Source organism: Vidua chalybeata, chromosome 2 (genome assembly GCF_026979565.1).
Source record: "Vidua chalybeata isolate OUT-0048 chromosome 2, bVidCha1 merged haplotype, whole genome shotgun sequence".
Taxonomy (NCBI): domain Eukaryota; kingdom Metazoa; phylum Chordata; class Aves; order Passeriformes; family Viduidae; genus Vidua; species Vidua chalybeata.
In genome coordinates, this window is record NC_071531.1 from 90,327,168 (window position 1) to 90,352,528 (window position 25,361).

At 36.2% G+C, this 25,361-nt stretch overlaps 1 protein-coding gene across 1 annotated transcript; it reads right to left on the reverse strand.

The window, feature by feature from the left end:
- Positions 1-196: 196 nt before the first annotated feature.
- On the reverse strand, positions 197-24,102 carry SACS (sacsin molecular chaperone). The gene is made up of 5 exons (XM_053933982.1): positions 24,000-24,102; positions 22,696-22,842; positions 19,918-21,400; positions 17,261-17,352; positions 197-13,307 (listed from the first exon to the last, which is right to left on the reverse strand). Exons 1-5 carry the CDS (start codon positions 24,013-24,015, stop codon positions 1,747-1,749), a joined length of 13,299 nt encoding a protein of 4,432 aa, XP_053789957.1. The 5' UTR covers positions 24,016-24,102; the 3' UTR covers positions 197-1,746.
- Positions 24,103-25,361: the final 1,259 nt, after the last annotated feature.

Here is a 25,361-nt window from a genome sequence, read left to right on the forward strand (position 1 = left end):
AAAACTGCAAACATTTGTCATTGCAAAAAAAAAAAAAAAAAAAAAAAAGGCAAGTTTCCTTTTCAATAGTATTTTAATATTTGTACAGTTGTTAAGACTTAATCAAAAAAAGATTGTGTATTTACCTATATAAAAGCTTCAAATAATAGGTAAAGTTAGCTTACATTATAAAACCAAAACACATTGGACTGAAATATATGTTTGCATTTTTCTTTATTAAATTTATGGCACTTAATTTAATAGCAGAAATAATAATAATAGGGCTCCATAATCAGAAAGAGTATCATTTTCCAACTGTCACAATTCTTCAAGAACAAGGCCTTTATAATTAACTCAAAACTGAGGCAGACCTCATTGTGATTTTTTTGTATTACAACACTATCACAACTGCATCAGCCCTGCAAGCTTGCTGTTGTTTATTTTCCTTTGTATTCTGCAAGTTAAATTACAGTTTCACTGTGCTGTCAAGTAGACAAGTGTAACACATGCCCCTGGAAAATGTTGGACATTTATGTTTAATGTGGCTGATCCAGCAAAAAAAAAATCATTTAGCATTATCTTTTTTTATTTTTTTATTTTTTTTTTACAAAAAGCTAATGTTGAACATACTGCATGACATTACCAAAAGTATTACAAACTATAAAAAAAAGTGTGTGAACTAATAATCAGATTTCTCAAGGGCTGTAGTGAATAACAAAATAAAACCAGCATTACATTGCAGCACCTTTAAACATGTAACAAAAAACAGTGCTCTGTGTACACCAAAAATGAGCTACTGAATTGTACTATTACCAATGTTTGTGGAAAAATATATATATGTACACACACAAAGGCACACACACAGGGGAAACAAAAGGAACTCAAGCATTTAGGCATCTGAAAACTGAGTTTTGGTGTTCCAAAAAAAATCATAAAACACCATATAATAATGTTCACAGATTTTATATCATCCACGTGCTTTTTCATTAAACAAAAGATGACAGACTAAAAAAAAGACTAAATTAAATACTTAATTATTTTATAATAAAGTAAATGCAATCAATGCATGACATGACGTGGCATGTTAAATCAAGAATCATTATTCAGCATTAAAATAACTGTACCAGTTTACATGTACTAAACTATCCTTTAAATGTTTACAGTGTGATGCTGCAGCAAATTTATAATCAGATCCAGCTGATAAGAGTATTACTATGAGTGACACGAATGTCCACAGAACGCAAAAGAATACAGATATGCTTTGGAGCAGTATCTCCAAAGTTATTTAACTTCCACCCCATTTCCCATTTCATTGTATGTCCAGTCTTAACATTAGTACATTGAAAACTGACATTACTCTTTCAGAAACATTACATTAAATGAAATAAATCTAATAAGGAGTTATAATTACAGGCTTCATCTAACAGAAAGCTAAGCTTTGGTTATATAAAGTGCAGTTCAATAATATGCCAATTAATCACAATGTTGTGCATACATCTAATTTTTGCAGCTCAATTTCCTTGCAAATTCTAAAAAATATTCAGGTTTTACAGTTTGCTTAACAGCAGGCTCAGTTAAGAAAAAAAAATCCCATTTAAGTAAATTTCAGTTCTAAGTACCTCGGTACTGTCCACCTTGGTGCACGACACCTCTAAACCACTTGGCACCATGCAACCTCTTGGACACTCCATAATCTGCAGAATTGCATTTGTATATCACCACCTGAAACAGTCTTGACAAAACAGTCCCCTAACCTCTTCAAATAATTTATACTTTTTGTTGTATGAAGTTTTCAAGTTTTATTATGATACAAGCAGTACATTCCATCACTCTCATAGCAACTTCTGACGTAAACCTATCATTGGGAATCTGTGGAAAAGGAAGTAAATCAGGATACCTAGTTTTTAAGCTATCTACTCCATAAGCCTCCAATGTCTGAACGTCATTTGAAAGTCCTTCAAGTTGCTGACTGTACTCCTCTATTTTTTGTGCAAGGGCTGCTGGTTTTATGTCTTTGTCTGACTTGCCCTTCACAGCATAGTCAGCTGCAATCAAGGCTAGTTTAGTAGAAAGGTAGCACTTAAAGCACACCCATTCATTGGCATTTTTATGAAGGTCATTTCGTGCGGCTGAGAAGTTGGCTCGGGCCTGCCTAAGCCATCGACGTGCCTCCACAGGATTGCCAACGGACCTGAATGTAGGTGGGACAAAAAAGCGCTGGGAGTAAGATGGCCCTGTGGAGGAGGGACATTTTTCTTTGTACTGTTGCCTTTCAGATTTGTGGCTTGTTGCTTCCTGATTCCATGAAGTGTAAAATCTCTGAAATGAAAATTTATCTGACTGAAATCGAGAAGCAGAAGATGAAAATGGTCTCCTTGAGGCTCTGTCCATATTTTGATCCATAAAGGCCTGTTTTTCCATCCTGTTAATCTCATTCTGCAAGTGTTTGAAAACCTCATTGGCTATATCAAGATTCTCTGCATTTTTATCTGGGTGCCATTTAAGGTACAGCCTCCTAATAATCTTTTTTCTTTCAGATTCTGGAAGCTTCCAAGCCTGTTCAATCACAGATGTCACTTCTTTTAATATTTCTGGCAATGAGTTTGACTTTATCTTTTTGGGAGAGTGGTGTTTTGAGGACATTGTTTTGTGGCTCTCTCTACCAGTGAAGATAGGTGGAATTGCCCTTGGTCCATGTGCTGGAAATTCTGTAGGACTGGTTGGGGTAGAAGGTGTGCTATCCCTGCCTTGAGAGCTTTCCTCTGGTCTGGAAAATTTGTACAAGTCAAGGGAGCTAACTATTTTGTATTCACTATATCCAATATCAATCTGGTAAATCTTCCCCAGAAAACTGGGGCTTTCATCATCTTCTCTTTCTACTTCTTGCACGATGATTGCATAGGTATAAGTAGGCTGATATGATCCATATATATCACCACCTTCAGAATCAACAAGGTAACCAACATATTCACCAGGATAAAATACATTCATTGGATCCATTAGAAGTGTATAGTGAATTTCAGCTGGTATAGGAGTGCCAGGTGTTGGTAATTCAAGTTTTGATGGCTCAGAAGAGTCATACTTCACTCCTAAGCTGTCAAGCTTCTCACTGATCCGATAAATATCATTGCAACCCAGCATGGCAATTAAATATGAGGTATCAGAAATCAGGTTGTCAGTTGCAGATTTTAAGGTCATAGCTAATGCTAAGAGGAAATTTATGTCCTTGCTGTCAGAATGCTGTATGTAAAGCAGTATTACTGCATTTCCGTATCTCTTCAAGAAAGCAAATGTTTCACTTTTGCTGTGGGGAATAGGAGCAAACCCTTTAACTCTTAATGTTGTTTGCAACTTCTCGAAACAGGAAACTTTCAAACCTTCTCGCAAAGCTTTGCAAAGTCTTATTGCTTTTTCTTCGTTAGCCAGAAAAGCATTGTCATTTTCATGCTTCATAATCCTAATGAGTCCTGTGATGAATTGCTCCGAAGACAACAGTAACTGTAACCTTCCCTGCAAAGAACATAACGCTCCAAACTGACAAATTTTGGGAGACTCTTCATCTAACTGTTCTTCAAGTATACTGCTAAGTAAGCGAGGCCTCAGTTTCTGAGGGAATAGCATTATCAATTTAGTGTGAAAGCCATGGTCTTTGCCTAAGTAACACTGGCTAAGATCAACAAGCATCTGCACACCAATGTTACCTTGGATTCTGCTTTTGTAGTGGGGTGCATCATCAAAAACTAAGATACTAGACTTTACCAACCTACCATCTTGACTAGGAAGGTAAAGGGCAAAATCTCTCATATTCTCAAGGTCATTCCGAACCTTAACAGAATCATTCTGAAGACTTTTGAACAGGCCTGAAACTACTCTTTTAACTGTGCGCATTTCATTAGGATCCAATTGCTTTCCTTCCGAGCTCTTATATATGCGACCTAGAACTTCAACATACTGCTTTGTTGAAATAATGTCTTCAGTGCCCAAATGTTTAAATAACTGATGGAAAGTACCAAGTTCTAAAGGAAGTTTGTAAAGATAAGGTTTAAAATCAGATTCATACTCAAGGTTTATTACCACCTCCTCAGGCTTAAGGAGCTTCCAACCTTCTTCAACCATTACAAAAGAAACTCCTCGAAGCTGAAAGCGGAATTCCCTCTTCTCTGTACTAAGAAACTCATAAATGCTTCTTAAGACCTTGGCCCTAGTTTTCACCATGTCCTCATCCAAAGTTGTTATATTGCATATGTTCCTGCAGTTATTAATAACTTTGTCCAGAGGAGGGTCCAAATTAACATTCAGCATGGCTAAAACTTGCTCAAGCTGTTCTTGTGCACCAAGACTACTCCCCTCTTGTTCTTTGATGCTTAAAGGTGTTGCTTTCTCAGGAAGAATAGGACATGATGTCCACAGCAACTGCAACACATCGGTCTGCTTGAATTTAGGATTCACCTGTGCCCCATTGAATCGTATGAGAGGAAGAGTTCCATTAACTTCTTGATACTGAGGATGAAATCTCACAAATTCTGCTGGAGCACGTTCAGGGCACAGAAAAGGAATTAAAGACAATTCTTTCAGAAAATTTCCTGAAAAAAGGTCAGCTCTTTCTTGAAATATGTGATGGAGGAGAACGTCAACAGTATTCTGTAGTGTTTCTTTAGACCAGTTTTCTGTATTTGCTCGCATGCTGATTTCCTTAGCAAACTGCAGTAACTGCTGCTGTGAAATGATGAATTTCAATCCAATATGTCGCAGAAAAGTTACCCACGATGGAAGGAACGCCGCTTGATTTTTTGGTTTTGTAAGTTGCTCCAGCTTCTTAAAAAAATCTTGAGGTATGAAGAATTTTTCAGGCAGCATAACTTCAAAGACTTTTACAGTCCTATCATAAAAGTACTTTGCAGGTTTTAACCTATTGTTTGCATCATGAATGATCAAAATACTTTCAAGCTTTTCAAACAGCTGTTCTTTCATTTCTGAAGTTTCTTCAATGCTAGTTAGCCTATTCTTTAAGTACATCAAATGTTCTAATTTTGCATCGTAAGACAGACTTTCAATTTTTGGCAGAAGATGTTTCAAGTACACTTCAAGATCATCCACAGAGACACAGCCAAGCATAGTATACAAGTCTTTCAAATGAACCTTCTCCTCAAGAAAAGCTGATGAAGTTGACTGTGTCCATCTGTCTACTTCTACTGACGGGATGCTTTTCGTGAGGACATAACATGTCCCATATTTTGCAATGCTGATGTATCGTCCACTGATTGATTTGTAACATGGAAGAGACTTTAAAATTTTAATGTCATCTTGAGATGTCAAATGACATAAGTTGCAATTGAAGTACATTAGGAGAGCCTCAAAGTCACTTTCTGCTAACTTTTCAGTCTTAAACGTTGATGTCTGTACCATATATTGTATGGCTTTCAGAATGCTGGAGGGATTATCTATGTTTGCTGTACGTCCCGACAACAAAGGCACTAAAGCACTGTCTTTGGAGCAGATTTTGTTCAATGCCAGCTGAATACAGCCTGTTTTCATTAAAGCATGGAAGACTTTATCACTCTGAGCATTTGGAAAGACAGCTATATGCATGATGCTGAGTGGCAGCAAAACATCACACTCTGGCACAACCAGATGATTGGCTGAGACAGTAAACTTTACACCTGGGAGCAAAGTCCAGTCCTTCAAAGTTTCAATAACACCATCAAATTTTGCTTGCGTATCTTCTTGCTCTTCCTTAATATTTAGAGACTCACTGATAAAATGCCAAGCACTTTTAAGCCAAGATTCACTTGCAAAGTTTTCCTTCCATTTCATACAATTTCTAGTTTTATACTCTCTAGGCAGCACAGATGATAACAATTCAGCAAAACTTCTGATATCAAAGACTTTTGCTACTTCACTGCTGAGTAGAATATTGTTGTATCTCAAATACAATGTGTTCATAAAGAGATCCTTCCGTGACGGAATCAGTTCATGGTATGTTGTCAAGAACTTTGGTCGCTTTGAATCAAAAACTTGCAAAACATTGTCAAGAGTAATGAGGAGTGGCAAACCCTCAATTTGGATTTCATTTTCTTCTGCATCTTTGAAACAGTAGTCAACCAGGAGTTTGAGGCTATGGAACAGTTTCAAATTTGTCTGCTGAAGACGACAGGGTAACTTTCCAATGTGGCAATTGGAGTCCGGAAAAGAAAATGTCATCAAAAACAATCGGACATCAGCAGGTGTCACATAGGTGACAGGAATATCTGCATCTACCAAACAGTGGTAGAGATTTGCAGTCTCATCACAGTTATACACCAAATTAAATCCAATTTCTAAGAGTAAATGCTTCAGTCTGTAAACATTTTCGGCCACTGTCTTCCGTGTTGTGATGTTGTATTCTGTATTTTTGAGGTGCTGCAATTCATCTTGCAGCAAATTGTCAAAGAATGGTCTGCCTTTGTTCACAGTAGACATGTTAACCCATGTGATGATAACAGCAGAATGCAAATCAGAACCATCAACATTTGGAGCTCTCATAACAGGTAAGAGGCGCTTCAAATCTTCATAAATGCAACTGTAAACTGCTTTCACTAAGCAATACCAGTCTGGTTGAATATCAAGTCTATTAACTGGGAAAAAGGATAAAAACTTTTTTAAAGTGTCTTTCACAGCATGAATAGGTGTGTTTTGCAGCACTGATACTGTGGGGTCAGTGCCTGGAAAATACCTCTTCTTCAGCTGAATCAGCAGTTCAACATAGGCTGGTGCTATCAGCGCTGTCATTAGACTACTATTCCAGTCACTTCTTACTCCAACACCGTTATCATCACGCCACAGATTTCTTCTTGCAGAGTCCAGAGCAAAGTGTCCATTCACATGGAAAGGTAATCCAGTTTCTAACGATAAGGGTAAGAAACAGAATGCTCTGTGGGGTTTTTTGTAATTATGAGTAATGCAAGCCGCTACTCCACCACGAGGGAAAAGAGTAATGTCCTCATTCTTGTGGGCTGAAACCACACTTTTGGATACCTTTTCCATGGCAGAAAAGCCTGACCTATTACAAATTAACCAGGTAGTGAGATTTCCTTCAGAGTCTTCAGTATCCATTGTGTAAGTAATCTGCTGTACAGGTATTTCACTTAGCTGCTTCTTTTTAGTTACACTGTCGATCACAGATGCATGGAATTGCTTTCGTTTCAGTCTGTCTCCATCAGTGATTTTGCCTTGTACAGAATACAGGACATTCAGTGCTCCTGTTGTTTTTTCTATCTCACAGATAGAAATTTTTTCCATATGGTTCAAAAACATTAGGAGTTCTGCTCCATCTGTACGCAGCTTATCCAAAAGATTTTGGACCATTCTATCTGAGCATGGAACTGATGAAATTTCTGATACTTTTGCCATTTCTCCATTTCGAAGAGGAAACCTAAACATTGTACAATTGTCCAGTTTAAAGTGATTTCCTAAGTAGAGATCCAGTACATCTGAGAACTGTGTTCTGAAATCTGCATCTAAATCTCTAAACATGCGGCCAGGACTTGTTGATGTTGAACCTGGTGCATATCTCGCATGAGGATCAAAAATGCAAAGTATATCATTGCCAGACAGGAAAGAAGGGCAATCTGTTATGTGATAAACAGAATTGAAGCCTATACCATATTGTCCAGTTTTACAGGGATTTCCTACTTTTGTACCTTTTCCGAGATTCTGGATTCCCCGAATATCATCTTCTGTAAAAGGCTGATTGTTGTAAACACACAGTGCTGGTCCTTGAAGTGGTGCCCATTTCTCATCAAATATTCTATCAGCTGGATGCTGTCTAGGATCAAACACAAAACAGATCTCTGTAGCTTTTGCATCATCTGCATTCTGAAGGAGCTCTTTCAGCATTTCTTTTTCTGAAGGGTACGCATTCAAAATGCTTTTAATTCTACTAGTCAATTTTTCTTTCTGGCCAAATTCTGTTCCAAGGGTAGTAAAACAGATATTTGATGCATATCTTTCTAAAGCTTTATGGCGTTTTGGTATTGCTCCAAGCTTCACTGCAACTTCTCTTGGAATATCGCCATGACAATATTTAACAGTTGTGTCTTTAACTTTTATCCACGGACAGTCATTGTAACACAAAGATTTTGCAGGCAGAAGTGCAAGACGAGTATCTGGCAACAAAATCTCACCATACTTTTTCTCACAAAATTCCTGCTTCTTCTCTCTAATGAGGCCCCATATTCCTTCACTAATTATTCTCCTGCAGAGCTGAAAGTTTTCTTCTGTTAGTTGTTTGGTCCCTCTCTCCTGATTTATTAATTCTAGAACTACAGCAAAGTCCTCAACTGTGAAAGCCTGTCTTACACCCACACTTTCAAACAGCTCACGGAAACTATTTTTGTATTTGTTAGGCAATTGATAGAGGTAGGGTGCTGCTTCAAAATTCAAATGAAAAGACACTTTTGATGGATCAGCATACACATTCTCAACCAAAATAAAACTACAGTTTGTTAGCTGTTCAATTATCATGGCTTTTGTTGATTCACTCTCTAACATCGCTTCATGCAGGTATTTGTAACAAGCATTAGTGATGTTTTCTTGATACAAGGTGATTCCATCAAACGACTTTGCAACTTCTTCTAACTGATTTATGACTAAATTAATAGCTGGTTTCTTAAGTAAACCCAAAAATTCTTTGACGGCTAATGACAAAGTACCACAACCTTTAAAAGAGTGGGAGTTTTCATTAAGAATTGGTTGTATGAGGCAAACTATATCTTGATGATCAGCAGTGAAAAGATCGTTTGCTGAAAACATCGCTTCAGGCTGAAAATCACTACCTTTCCAGTGCAGTGAGAAGCCTGCTGGTTTGCTAAGAAATGGAAGGAAAGGAATGTTTTGACATTTTGCAGCAAATTCTTTAGCTCTAGGATCTCTTGATTTTAATTTTTCATCAATAAGACTCAATATAACGCTGCTCCTGAGACAAGCTGCGGCATGATCAGTCTTGTTAATTTCAGCTACTGACTCTGCACGTTCTATCAGATCTTCCCATAAAATATCATCTTTAGCCATTCCCAACTGCACAAGTTTAACCAAAATAACAGGGTTAAGATAATCCTGAGTGGTACCATAAGGAAATCTTCCGTCCTCAGCATCATACAACTTTGCAACTCTTCCTTCAGGATGGATCAGTCTTGATGGTGTAACTAATGAATGTCCATCCAATGAACAGGGAATACATGGAGTAGCACGAAGAATTCCTGAGAACTCCTCAATTTTTTCATTGAGAACATAACGCATCAAAGGATCACGTAGCTCTGCATCAATCTCCTGAACATTAGGGAAAAATACCTCAGAAAAGAACTGTTTCTCAGAGAAAGTGTTCTCCAGTAATATGTACTTGCATCCTGCTTCTTCAAATCCTGTCTTTACCCAGGATGGAAGATCTACAGCACACAGATTTTTGGATCCTGTTTTTTTAAGGTACTTCAGAAAGATCTTGAAGGCTGATGGCCCAACATCTGGCCGTTTCAGTATGGAGTCATCTAAAAACCTTACATTCTTCATGGAAACCCAAGACGAACCATCAGAAAACACTCTGATCCCTTCTTTGCTTTTCATATGAGCTATGTCCTCATAAAACCCTTGACAAATAACAGAAAAATCATCGTGAACTGAATCAGGATCTGGCCACACTGCATAGTAACTGTAGTCAACTAGCTCACCATTGATTGCCATGTCACGTAAAACACAAAGGGCTTCTATGTAGGCTTTTACAATAACATGCCTCATGAATACTGTATTCCATCTTCCTTTTGTATCTGTTTTCCAGATCTCTTTCCGATTTGAAGTAACTGCAAAGCAGCCATTTATGTGGAGAGGTAAGCCTGTTTTTATTCGCAGAGGTAAATAGCAGAATACTTCACCTATGTTGTTGCAATTAGGTTTCACAATCCATTTTTGATCCTGGGTTTCAGACAGCAGCACTCCTACACCACCACAGGGGACTAGGCCTAGTCTTCGTCCACTTTCATGCAAAGAAAATTTCAAAGCATCTCCAACATCCATGCAAGAACATATAAGCCACGTTGTTGAATCTACTGTTTTCTGTGGCAATTCATCACCTGATCTTTTCGTCTGTCCTGATTTAGCCATTTCAAAGAAAGCAGCTGGATCATCTTCAGTGCCTCTGAAAAGTGGAGACTGTAAATCAGCAATCCGCCTAAACACATGGTGAAATTCTTCTACTACTATCTGCAGGATACATGATGACTTTGGTGTTTCAGTGGGAAGCTTTTTAGTACTGCTGCTGCACACTTTCATGAGTTTAGCTGCTTCCTTTAAAACACTTACATTTGGTGCAGCCAAGGCTTTGGAAGAACACAGATTTTTTCTGATAGTGACAACATCTTGTGCCATGCCGGGATCATCTGCTTCAATTTTCAAGTATTTCAAAACCATTGAATTTACACTCTGAGCAAATATTATCAGTCTATGACCACAAATGCTAAATTCATCCACAAGAGAGTAAATGTCTGCTGTATTGTAGGATGCACTGCTGACTTCACTCACTTTAGCTTCCTGCTGAGTCCTAAAGGACAGCCTGAAAAGTGTTCCTTTGTAGCTATAGGGAGATTCTACTGTCAGTGGTAGCTGGCAACCAAAAACTCCTATAAATGGCTTAAACTGGTTTGGAAATTTTCGCAGTCTCTTCTGTTGCTTACTCCAGTTGATTTTGATGCCAGGGTTAGATTTATCTCTGATATGCTTACTAATATGGTTGACATTTGGATCAAACATAATCATGAACTCCCGGCTCAAAATAATAGGAACATCAGTGATATGATAAACAGAATTGAATCCCAGTCCAAATTTTCCTACTTTGTCAACTTCACTCCTTTTTAGAGACTCTCCTAATCGAGTTATATTTAGGAAATCAGAGTCAGAAAACTCAGAATTATTGAATGACCACAAAGCTGGACCATGACATGCTGCCATTCCTGGATCCAGAAGGTTCTCTCTTATATCCATATTTCTTCTCATGTCAATCAGGAAATTACATTCCGTTGCATTAGCATCGTCAGCATTTTGAAGAAGCTCCTTAAAGATATCTGAAATGGAAGGGTATTCTTCCAATATGTTTTTAATTCTCACAGTCAGAGGCTCTCTTTGCCCAGATTGCTCAAACCCCATATTTTCTGGATTAATCAGTCTTGTGCTAAGGCATGGGACATTTAACCACTCAGCCGTTTTCATTGGTATGTCTTCATGCACCAAAATGATGGGTTCAACAGAATCCTCAAGCAGATCATTTAAGTCATCAACTTTGATGTCACAGTAACAGCACTCATGAATTGGCTTCATTGCAAGTTTATAAGGAAGTTTGCCACTGTACAGTGGCATGGGTGTATGCAGACTCGCAGGGATTTGATTGCTGTACAGCCATCTTATGATACTCAACATAATGTGAAGGCTTTGCTTGCTCTCTTGTTCCGAGAGAGACTGCTCACTCTTCAGATATATTTTCTGAATGACCATAGAAACGTGGTCTGGTGTTAACTCCTCAATTGAACCACAACATTTAAACAACTGGTGAAACTTCGCCATAGTTTTTGGAACATAATGTAGATAAGGCTGGAGATCAAGATCAGGAACTGATTTTATAACTGCTTGTGTGAGGGAACAAAATGTTTTACCTGTCCAAACCCAGGGAAATTTCAGGGCTTTAAAAGCTTCTTTGCCTTCTTCTAGATGATCATGCATAAATCCATAAATCTCAAGCAAGATATGCTGAAATTGGTAGTAGTCCTCATCACTGAAGGTTTTAGAACTATGCCAATCAACTACCACCTTGAAATGTTTCAAGACTGCTTTTATGCTGGGCTTGGTGGGGATGCCAAGTGCTTTCTCTATATCCAACAGTACATTTTCCACAAGAGGAACTGAGGAACCAACTAAAATTGCGTGTGATATATCACACATTTCTGGTGGTGAACACAGATCACAGTGATCTCCCTTCCAAACCAAGGACCCTGGATAATTTGGAGGCCTTTCCTTACTTGCAGGAATCCATTTTATCTTTTTCATCGCAGCTTTTGTTTCAGATGATTGAAGCAGCGTATGGTTTTTGTTCAAAATTGTCAAGAGAGTTCTAGCTTTTCTTAACAGCAAATCATGATTGGTGTTAGAGTCAGCATGCAAACTTTCAATTTTTTTTGCCACTCTCAAGATATCATTTTCCTCAAGACTGGCTTCATTTTTTAAGCCTATTTGTCTCAGTGAATGAAGAATATCTGAGGACGTAAAAATAACAGGGGGGAAGCAACTTTCCTCCTCAGCATAAAACAAATGTTGCAGAAGTTCTACCTCAGGATCAAAGAGTTCGTTTGCTGACATTATCTTTTCTGGTGAGATCTGAATAAACTTTAGTGGTGTCAGCCAATCTATCACATCTGTATTCTCATTTTTCAGAAAAGTCAGATTTTCAAGAACCCATTGCATTATCTGGGCTGTTTCATCATATGAATAAAAATCACTTCTTATGTCTTCTATAACAAACTTCAAGCAGTCTGTGCTCTTTAGCTGTTCTATTTTCAGCAAATTAGCTAAGCGAATAGTTGCTTCATCACTGCTGTCAATTATTGGAACAGAAAACCTTAGACCAGGAGGAATTTTGGCAGTGTGGTGTAATACCTTACTACCTCTTAGCCCAATAAAAACAGGGACACTTTCATCAGATGATTTTTCAATTTTTTTAAATATTAGCAATTCCTGAATAATTCTCTTCTCTTTTTCATTTGCATCTGTTAAACTAGCTAAGAATGCCCTAAGAGCATCTTTATGTGTTGGTGGGAATGACGCAACCTGATTGCATAGTTTCTGTAAGGACATTTTTTCCATTATTTGTAAAACAGCACTTGGCAATGGTGGATGCACATATTTTTTTATAAGTGGATGTTGGATAGAAATGTCCAGTTTCTTAAGTACAACTCCACCAATTTTCTGAATAATATCAGCTAAATATTCTGGGAGCTGAGTCTCAGATTCATCTTCCAGAATGATGGGTGATGGATTCCTAAATCTAACCAGTTCCACCGATGTTTGATTTTCCTCCAGCAGCGTCCTGGGGATAAGCGGCATTTCATCAAACACACTCAAGTCATCAGAAAAATGTATATATAGATTCTTCCAGACCATCTTGAGCCAGGAAACTGATGGGTGCTTTTTTTCTTCCAAGCCTGGGTACCATTGTACAACCACATCTCTCCCAGGCCACACGCTGTTCATAACTTCTTTAATGAGCCGGGCAAACCTTTCTGGGTTCAGGAGCTGCAGCTGAGTGCATGGCCTCCCTGAAATTACAGCAAAAGGGAAAAGCTGTGAAAATCACAGAGTTACTTACCAATTGGCTTCAAGGGGCAAAGAAAAAGGAAAACAAGGAAAAAAAGTCTAATCTGTGCCCTGTCTTTTTCTGGGGAAAAAAAATTTGTTAACCAGGACTGCAGATACCAGTTTCCTTTGCTTTCAGGAGTTAATGAAAAGTGAATACATTCCATATTAGTATGAAAGTATAAACAAATTGAAAATTATCAGTATGTTATTATTACATTTGTTAGTTTAACACAAAAGTTCTCAGGCATACATATCAACTAGAGATTTAAAATTGAACTACAAACTTTTTTTTTTTTTAGTTGATTCTTTACCCAACTTATTTGCCTAGTGGTAAATAAAAATCTAATCCTTTATTTCTCTATAATTGCAAATGTTCAAACATATTTGAAAGATTATTTATTAGATATAGCAAAGTGGTTCAGGTGCAGCTGCTCTTACAACCAAAACTGACAATAAACTAGACTGAGACAGGAAGTGCTGAAACTAAGTCTATATGTTTTCACTCCTATTATTGAAGTTCTCACTAAAATAAATATGTCTTTACACTCATGTCTTTATTATCATTAGGAAAATTTATACTTAAAAACTACAGAACTTCTGGGAGTAAAACAGTGCAGAATAAAAAAATACCACTACTTCCCAACACATCAGAAATAATGACAGAAGTGAAAGTAAGACATCCATTTGAATTTCACATCTTTTATCACACATGTAGATAACATTGCCATTTTCTTGAAGGCAACAGTCCAAGATTAAGAGCATTTATAGACATCCTTCAGAAAAAATAGTTTTTCTTTCACTTCATGCCTAGAGAGCTACAGACTTTTAATAGCTCTATTGAACAGAAAAACAGGTAAACACATGAGCCTTGTAAAAGTGACGAAAACTTGCAAAAGGGGCCCACGGAAGATAAGAATCTACTTAAAAGCTAAACTTAAATCCCATTTTTGTAATTTGAGAACAGAAGTTAAAAATACTGGTTTTAAAACTATGCAGGTAATCTTAAAATACTGGAAATCTTCCTGCATGTAAAATTATTAAATATATAAATAAACCAATGAAAATATTGATAATTTCTATTTAACATAATTACAAGGTTTTCTTCATCAATATGCATTTTCCCCTCAGCTATATTTAGAAATATTTTCATAATTATGTTAGGTTGCTATCACTTGGCAGCACTATTTGGCAAGTTTTTTTACAATAAAGCTGGGGCAATGAGAAAAGCTAATCACCAAATTCACACAAATATCAAGCTTCAATCCAAACCAGTACATCTTCAATTAATAACCATACCTGAAAATCCCCAGAGGAGCTGTTGGGCTAGAATATAATCAAATCCATTTTTAGAAAACATCCTGTGAACTACACATTAATACACTAAGTAAAGAAACAGTTACTAACTAGACAAATACAGTTCACATTTTAGGAGAGTAAAAGTCAGATCTGTTTGTCTTTGAACAACACAATAAAAACAATTGCACCCCATCTTAAAGAAATAATATTAAAAGTTTCTATTTCTGCAACTGTATTAGAAATCTCTCTGATGTAATTTCTACAGCTATATAAATAAAATTCTTGACATATTAATATTTCTAAATCTGTCAGAACCCCCTCTAATACTTATTATTTATAGTAACATACAACTTTTATGGTAGTGCAGTTCTACAATTATGCAGAATCATTGAGTGAAGAATAATTTAGGAGGAGCTAGAATGAAAAGTAGGACACCTGAATCTTGTAAAGGATTATCTAATAGTATTTAATAATTCTGAGAACATTTAGAAGAATACTCGCCATATTTGTTTACAAAAATATGTTCTTTTAATGAGAGGTATAGTACCAAGAACAAATCCCTAGAAAAACATCATTCAAAGAATCTGCCAGAATAAAAGAGAGACAAAAGCAAGACTTAAATGTGACCTAAAATCTCCCCAGTAACTAAAAGGACTAGAACTACTTCATTGCAGTTCTGAGACCAAGCCTGCAAGGGAAGGAATGTCCTAGAACTCAGCAAGGGACTGGTTTAATAGCATACAGGGGTTTTTCCATTTCTGTCACCTCTGTGTTTTCTGTTTAAGATGTATTCAGGCATATACTGTATTTCATTTTGGTTGTTTTGCTCTGTTTTTTAATTTAAGCCTGCTTTTAGATTGCTTTGTGACATTCACTCAGAGGAAATTGTCAAGGAAAGCACACCTTGAAAATCAGCTCAAGGTTTCACCACACAGAACAGGCATTTTTCAATACTAACATTGCTGTCTTACATAAAATCTTCATCCATCTAACCTCACTGTGGTTGTCTTCATACCTATATATATATACACATTCCTTAAAAGGTACTATTAAACAGTAGCTCCTTAGGATTCTATCCTAGATTACAAATATTCCCTGTCTGGATACACAATTTAAAGTGGTCATTACTTTCAACACTTAACATTCTGTTTAAACACAGTACTGAGGGAAACACAGTACAGTAGAGAAAAAAAATTTTCTGCATTAACAGACACAGCATCCATCATCTAATTTGCTGATAAGACTTTGAAAATTCTGCTTTTTAAAATAAAGGTTTTCTTTGTAATAACTTCAATCTTGATGTTCTTCATAATGGATCAAGGTCACAGATGTAATATATTCAACACATTTTAAGTTAAATATTTAGAGATTTTACTCTATGCAAAAAGTCACTTGATTATTTTCATTTTTCATAGATGCTTTGCTATAGTTTAAAAATTTATCATCTTGTCTCAGAATTACCTTATTTTTCTTTTGTTTTCAATAATGAAGGAATGATCAAAACATGGAGAAAGGAGGAGTTTTAGAACTCAACAAAAAGAATAATAAAGCGGAAAGATTTAAAGGATTGAAGGGGAAAAAAGGTTAAAACTCAGAAGAAACAGACTAAATGACTGAAGACCATGATAAAGGATATAAATAAAAGCAAATCAAGACTGTGAATAACAGTATTCTACATCTAGTTCTAACATCTTTAGTCTAAAAGAATTCTGATGAATCAAGTAATTAAAAAAAAAAGACAAGAACCTTTTCCTGAAAAGTATATTTTCTAGACATTGAAGAACAGTTTACTGTTCTTATATACTGTTCTTTATACTTTTAAATAGTATTAGTATATTGTGAACTAAGAAGTGGCTTGGTTTGTGAATTGTGTATATGTGAAAAAATTTCTGAGATTTAGGCTTCATATTTATTAATCAAATGGTAAACAAAAGGGTGGAAATGTAAGTGCAGACAAACTCTTGAGAAGAATAGATACCAGAAAAAAATTAATTGTGAAGACAGTTAAACACAGAGGTATCTCATCTATAGATACAACGAACTCCTTGACCATGTCTTTTGATCATGATTTGGGAGTATTTCAGTAGGTCCACACTGACACAACCATAAACCATGAATTAAGAATCAGGAAACACATGATAAAATTATTTGATCTACAGTATGCTTGAGGCTAGATAATTAAACTGATTTAAAACAAATGTTTTGGTTTAAAACAAATGTACTGATCACCTGCAACTGTGAGTTAGAAGATGATCCACAGTACTAAAACCATGACACAGCTATTGCATATGCAAATATTATAAATATAAAACAAAATTAAGACTGTCTTAGGTGGAAGAATACTATTTGAATAAAATTCTTCATCCTGGAATACATTTTACTAAATTTTATCACAAATTTTCGTCCTTCTTCCTTTTCCTTTTTGTTCATTTATAATTTTCATTTGTGTAATTTCAATTCAAAGAAGCCTATCATATCTTAATGGGTTTTTTTTAAGATGACTGTCTTATTTATGGGAACTCAGCTTCAAGAGACATTACTTTAAACCTGGGTTTAGAGCTGGTCTGCTTGAACTGTTTAAAGTTCTGTTTGTAAGAAAATACAAAAGACACATTACCTCGGCTTTTGGCAGCTTCTTTCAAAGCAGCAAGGACCTCAGGCTTCAGGTCATCAGAGAGTAACCTTCCCTCCAGGCCAGGAAAGAGTGATCTAGAACACCATGAAAAAAGATAAAAACAAAATCAAAAAGGCCCCCACACTTTAGCAAAGCCTCATTTATTTGTGTTACTGTATATATGATATATTACCAGCATGGTAATCATCATGGTAGAGCAGAGTAGCATGCAAAGCAATCGTGCATATACAGACTAGGGCTTTCAGTAGGTATTTTCTGATAAATAAAAAAGTTGTACATTTAGAAGCAGAGAGCAGTAAGTAAGAAAGTAATTTTTCCAACTGTCCTTCTTTTCAAAACAGGTCTAAGCAAGTTTTCTTTGATAGAAAAACTGGGATTAAAAAACTATTTTCACCTATTTGTACTCTAACAAAAAAAAAAGTTAAAATACCATTCTATGTCTCTTAGAATTCTGTTTGAAAAATTTACATAAAATACAACACATAATCCTAGAAAGTCACACAGATCTGTGGATTTGAAAAGATCTAAAGATTTCACAAGATCTGCAGTCAATACTTAAAATTACTGTGCCAAAATCAGTCTCATCCTCCACTTCTCTTACTTTGGCAGTTAAAACTAAATCAGTTTTCAGGGCTTTGGTTTTTGTGAAATCAAAAATAAATATCCAGTTTAATTCTGAACATGGGTATGCTCATTAGACATAAACCAACAAAGAATCTTGTTCTTCCACAGTTAGCAGGAAGAAATTTTCTAAGAGCTGATTTTATCTTCTTAGCAGGCTCCAAATTTGAGTAAGAGCCAATGTCCTAAATTGAAAAGGTTTTGAAACATCTAACATACATAATTTATCATACTTAAATATTAGAATTAAAGATACTTGCTGTAGGCAAGAATAGAGGCAAAGAAAGCATTACTATTTCAAATTCCTGTTTCATCACAGCTAGCAAGGATATTTATGCCTATTATAATATGCTTTTGTATCAGTTTTATAAGACTAATCAAACCAGGTCCATTACCAATGGAACATGAACTGAATAAAAAATACTGGTATCCTTAAGTTTCAAAAAAAGTATCTTATGACTAGTCCAAAGCAGGGCTATAACTTGTTAGTCTCATCAAGGGAATGTTTTCTGTATTAGTATACTGGCTTAACTTGTAGAAGGATTAACAAAGTCAAAGAGCAACAAAAGATAAATCATCTCACAATAGATGCTAAAAAACCTTTTTTTTTTTTTTTCTTTTTAGAAAAAGACACCAGAATCATAGTCCCCAAGTAGCTTTAATCTCCTGATAAATAACCTGAATTGTTTAGAGCAAGAAAAGATTATGGGTTTTTGATAATGGGTTTAAATTTATGGAGCTCCTGGAGTGGGTACAGCAGAGGGCTACAAAGATGATAAGGAAAGGCTGAGGGAGCTGGGCCTCATCAGCCTCAGAAGAGACAGCTCAGAGGGGACCTCATCCATGTCTGTATGTACCTGAAGGGAGGGTGTCATGAGGGTGGAGCCAGGAATTCAGGCACAATTTTTTGTGGCGCCAAGAATTCAGGCAATAGGACGAAAAGTTACTTGCATCCAACTGCTTTTCTTTAAATCTGGCTGTCTATATGTATAGTCAAAACACAATTTACAGAAGGACCTCACTTGAAACACTTTTTACCTTAATAATTCCTATATGGGCACACTCCAACCCACCTCTACTTCCCTTTTAAACAGTCCACAGAGCAGTAAAAGCAACAAAACATATGCCAAGTGTCACATTCTTTCAAGCTGAGGGTCTGGAAATTCGTGGAACTCTGAGGCAACGGAGAATGAGGGCTCATTGTAATCATGCATAGAGGTAGCACTTTGTAAGAGGAAACATCTGGTGTGTCTGAGTGACTTCAAGCCTTATGTCTTTAGACATTGTGTGCAAAATGGTCCAGATTTAACAAGTACTTAATACAGGCATAATCCAGTACAGACATAAAAAGCAGTACTCATGCTTTCTCCCCAGTGACCCCAAGCTCGTTAATTCCAACTAGCCTGCTATCTGCTATCCCCTCCCCAGTGCCAGTGCAAGTGCTTTTGGCTGATGAAATGAGAACCAAATTGGAAATTGGAGCACCGATGCAGCTGAGAAATAAGCAAGGAAAAAAACTAATTGGAGAGGGACTGGAGAGAACAAAAGGAGAGCAGATGCAAAAGACAGCCCATCATAGTATCTGCTTATTTCCTGAAACCAGTTTTTAGTACTACCTCATTGAAATTAAGTGTTGTGATAAAAAAAAAAAGCAGACATAATCTCAAGCCTTTAGTTTAATAAAAGCCTTTAGCATTACCCAACTTAATGAACTTCCTTGTATGTATGTTTCTAATCTTCTCGTATTTGTAATTCCAAGAAGAAAATTAATAACTGGAAACGTATCCTGAGGTATTCTCTTAAAGCATACATCACACAATTCTTTTATATAGGATTAATGGCATATATACAGAAAATTGAGTTCTATCTATGCCTTATTTCATCACAATACAGGCTGCTGCATACCTTGTTTGTTGACAAGCAAACAACAATCTGAAACCCTGTTTTACCATATAAATAAAAAAAAAAAAAAAAGAAAAACCTAAAAAACCCCTCCCCTCCCCAAATACTAAGCATACCGGGGATATTCTTCTGAGGTTATGTAAACTACGTCTTGTTCTGACACAGATGAGGAAAAAGGAATAAAATTCCCATTCTGTAAAGGCAAAAGCTCTAATCCAATCAGTTCACTGTAGACTCCATCAGAAAGCACAAATTCTAAAAGATGAAGCTTTTCTTCAGCAGGTCCACTGTGCCCAGATTTCCTCAGGACTTGCCGCACTACAGCAGGAGTCACTTTTTTCACAGCTTTAGCAGTAGAAATAGTAAGATGCACTGCATTAGCAATATTTGCTGGTACCTTAGCAATCTGCTTCCCTGAATTCTGGAGGTAGTTGAGAACAGACTGTGTGTACTCCAAACTCTCATCCATTTCAGAAAAGTGCACCTGTTCTACTTTTATCCATTGATTACTCACTGAGTAAATAACTGTATGCTGGAGCAGGTCTTTAAAGAGAGGTACTACAATTGGTTTCCAGGGTACCCTGATTTTGTTCTCATCAGGCCATAACCTATAAATTCTTTCAGGTGACAATGGAAAATCTGAATTCTTCTCAGTCTCCATTCGTTTGATGGCTTCCAAAATAAGGGTGGTATATGCCTTAGGTACTATATTTACCACAAGAAGATCATTCCACAAAGCTGCTGGATCTCTCCACTGATCCAACTCTCGCCATTTGATACTCCTCCTGTTGTCTGTGAGACCAAAGAAACCACTAACATGAACTGGAAGTCCAGTTTTGCTTTCTTCGCCTGGAGGTAAAGGCAGAAAACAAAATGCTCTTCCTGAAAAGTCTGCTACAGCTCCATTTTCCTCCTCGTTAGTTGCTAAAGACATGGCTATTCCAATAGTAGGAACAAATTTCAAGTCATCAGCTAAACAATCCAGTTCTGTGCACATTCCTCGACCACCTACACAATTACACACTAACCAAGATGTTTTCTGTGCGTCCTTAACACTCTCATCTTCTACAACTATATTTACATGGTATGTCACACATGTTATGCTATTGCTTGGAACTCCTTTACAATACTGATTTATTGCAGTTCCCAGGATTTTGATAGAATTGGGTCTTTCGTGTTTCAAGGCCTTGTTCTCACTAGCAGTTACTCTAAACACCAGCCTCTCTGTTCCATCAGCTTCCCGAACGTGCAATGAAACATCCTGAACACTCTTCAGGAAAAGCAATACTGTATCCGCATCTGCTCTGAAGGATTCAAACAGCTCCAAAACCTTCTGTTTGTCATAAATATTGCTGCTCAGTTGGGAAGGCTGCAGACGAAGTGGGAAACGAAAAAATGTACCCGGAAAGTTTCCATTCTTAAAGGTTTCCTTAGTGCTGCCAAATACACCAATGAAAGGTGCAAATTGGTCCGTAAGTTCATTTATTTCCTTGCTGTCTTCTTTTAGATTCCAACACTGGCCTGACTCATGAGGTCCAAAGAGGGTTTGATGGGGATCAAGCATTCCAATCTGGTCACCACTGAAGATGCTAGGGACATCTGTATCCATAAAAACCAACAATTATTAATAATCCTAAAACAACATACTTTAAAAATACAGTGTTAAGGAACAAATTTTAAAAAGGCAAGAATAAAATATTCTAAAACTGTGATGAACTGAGTACAATTCCCCAGGGAAATGGCTGAGTCACCATCTCTGGAGGCATTTAAAAGACAGGTAGACATGACCCTTAGGGACATGGCTTAGTGGACTTGGTACTAGTAGGCTTATGGTTGGACTCAAATGTTCTTAAAAGTCTTTTCCAACCTACATGATTCTATGGTTCTGGTAACATGATTCAGTGCTTACTAACAGAGAAGAAACAAGCATGCAGCTCAATATATAGAGTCATTCAATCATTTGAATTCTGGCAGACAGTGAGCAACAGGAAGTATGATTTCTTTCAACTACATACTTTTAGGTTTCCAGTATTTTCAAGAAAAAAAATGACAAATTAATTAACTACATGTGGGTACTACTAGATTCATACTTTGCAGATCTTGAAGGCTGGCAGACAGTAATTCAGTACATTTAAAAGAACAAATTCACAGAATTATCAAACTACTGAATGTATTAATTTTATTCATGCTCAGCTAGGTAAAATATTGTTAAAAATATCACATGTCTTAAAAATTCTCTTCACAAGGTAAAAATTTTTATTTCACCAAAAATTTGCCTCTTATCTGGCACTATTATAACTGTGGAGACTGTAAGCATTATTTATGCTTCTTAGGTACCACAGTAAAGCATTCTGGGAGAATAACAGATTTCAAGACTGAATATTAAGAGCTTGCAAAACAGTATGTACTATCTTCTTTCAAGTGTAAATGTGACTATACTTCTATTACATAATATCTTTTCAATAAATAAACAAATAAATAAATAATTAAAAATAAATAAAAATCACTACTTATTATACAAAGAACCTGCAGAAGACTTTTTAGTCTAGTGAGTAGAACTTTCACACTTCTACTTGGATACCTACCCTATATTATGGCCTCTAAAAAATGAGCAGCAGTGTATAATTGAAATAGCACTGTAAAGGAATGTTCATTTCAATATGAAGGACCAAGTACATAATGATACTAACAAGAATAATCTTCTTCAAACACCTTCAAAATCAAATAGATACCTTATAGTATTAGAGAAAAACAGAATGCTTTGTAAGAATATCTAGCCATGAACGAATTTTAAAACACACTAGAGAGAAAATATTACATGTTTATAAATATCTAAAGTAATTTAACTATTTAAAACTTCATTATTTTATTTTTAAAATAACTACGAAGATTACCGGTTATATGATAAACTGAATTAAAGCCAATTCCAAATCTTCCAACTTTCAGGGGATCATCCTTCTTCCTGCTTCTTGCTATTTCCTGTATACCATGCCAGTCCTCGGGGGTGAAAATTGCATCATTGTATGCATAAAATGCTGGCCCTATAATAAACAGGCAAGAGTTAAAAAGATGACAGAAGAAGAAAAACTTCTAGGAAATGAACTCACAAACCTGAGAATGCATTTCTTTGAAGTATATGCATGTGCAAATTTAATGGACAAGCTATGACTCTAAGCTGACACCAAATTAAGCTTGCTGATGAAAAAAAAAAACAAAAAAGCAAAATGCAAAAGCAAAAGCAAGGAGATGAATTTACCTCTGTAAATGGTACTTAGATTTATATTTTGATGTGTTACTTAATTCTTGCATCCACATTTTAGAAGAATTATTCTGAAAAACTGAACAAAACGCAGAAAACAACTTCTGAAAGAAGTGTCATGTGACACAAGGCTTAAACTCAATCCGTTCAAACTATCAAAAAGAAGTTTGAAAAATGTGCTAGTCACAGTCTGAAGATACCTCCACTGGAAGGGAATATAAAGCAAGATAAAACAATAACCTGTGTCTAGAAAGTAAGACAGACAAATTCATATTGGAAGACATAATAAGGCTATTAACAATTAAAAAAAGCCAGAAGAAAAAAGCCAGAAGAAAAAAGTAGTGGATCATCCGTCATTGAAACTTTAAATCACAGCTGAATGCCTTTTGGGATGATGATGCAAACTAATTTTAAAATAATAATAATAATAATAATAATAATAATAATAATAATAATAATAATAATAATAGTTAAATACATAATTGACCTTTATCTCATAAAGCCATAATAAATGATGTAAAAACCTTAAAGTTTCAAGAAACTGGATTTGCAGTGTTACAGACAACATGGAGCAAAGTTGGGTGGAATGCCAAGAGAAAAAGGGATGAGGAAGAAAACTGAACTGCCTAGAGAATGCTGAAATGTAAAGCACAAAGGTCCTCTTTACATTAACAACTGGTGTGCTGGCTTGGGCTTCATGGTATCTGGGGGCTGTGTTTTGGATTTGTGCTGGAAATAATGACAATAACACAGGGCTGTTTTAGTTATCACTGAGCAGGGCTTATGCAGAGCCAAGGCCTTTTCTGCTTCTCATGTGGCCCAAACAGCGAGTGGGCTGGGGCTGCTAAGGAGCTCAGAGGGGACATAGCCAGGACAGCTAACCCCAAACAATATGCATATTGAAAAATAATGGCCAAATTTAATAAAACTTATACTTACCCTGATATTGTGCCATGTCCTTTGACCATAACGTTTCTGTTCCATACTGAGTTTCATCATATAGAAACCTAACCTCTGTGGCACCAGCATCTTCTGCATTCTGTATCAGTTCCTGAGGCAGACAAAATATATTAAAGTATAATGCAGTAATACATATTCTAGCAATGGCTTTTGAACTTAAACAGTAGAAAATAACAAGCAAATTTCTCAAGTATAACTGTTTTCGTATGTTTCAACCAAAATGGTTTTATCCACTTTACCTGCATGAGAATAGGTATCCTTATAAACAAATATTCAGACAAATCCTATAAATATGATTTGAATTTGGAGCTCAAATACCATACAAAAGTAATCACAAAGTTGAGAAATAAGCTACTAAACTGTTACTACTATATTATCCTAAGAATCAGAGCAGTAAAAGTCTAAAAACAAAGCAAATGTGGGAAGAGGAAAGAAGAATTTTATATTTATCAAAGTGTATTAGGTAAGTCCTTACAAACAGCTGTACAACAACAGTGAGGCAGCCATTCGCAAAAGAGTAATGCACAGCACTCTTCTTTACATCAACTGAAGTAGGTTAAAGTTAACATTTCACAGTATGAACCAACCACTCCTGGGGTATGGTGCTCATGCTTCAAACACCCCTGCAGCAAAGGGATGTAAAACAGTTCTGACCAGTAGCCCCCTAAGTCATGAACCAACAGAGCAGCAACCCTGTTGAATGCAACCCACAGACAGGAAAGAGGCTTACATTAAGGTTGAGTATTTGTTAAATAGCAGTAGCAGTGGTGAGAGCTACAGAAAACTCAAATGTCAGTAAACTAGTTCTGTAAACATAACCATTAATAAAATACACCTACCCAGTCATGTTTTGATCAACAGTAGACACGTAAGCTTGATTATAAATACCTACAGGATTACAGCCTCACACAATGGTCTATTTACACTGAATCATCACAGTGTATCAGGGCTCCTGACACATAAACACGGGTGTCTGTTTATGTGGGAGTGTGCAAGCTTGGCATAAGCAAGTCTTTGAAAAACAACATAGATGCAATGTATTCACACACTTTAATTTCATTCAGTTATACATAAAAGACGTGATAGGAAGATGAACTTGTACTTAAAAAATGCATCAACTAGCAGCAAGTATTTCAGATTAGGTTGCATTCAAGTATACTATTGAGACTATACTATAAGCTCACTGTTATCTACTACCTGGTTCCAAAATTATAACCCTTTTATTTTGCAATTTTTGACAGTATGTTGAGTCTGTAATGCATATTATATTGTCACTTCTACATAGTTTTGAAGTATTATGAAATAGCAAAAAATATACCTATAGTTAAGCATAAACAACAA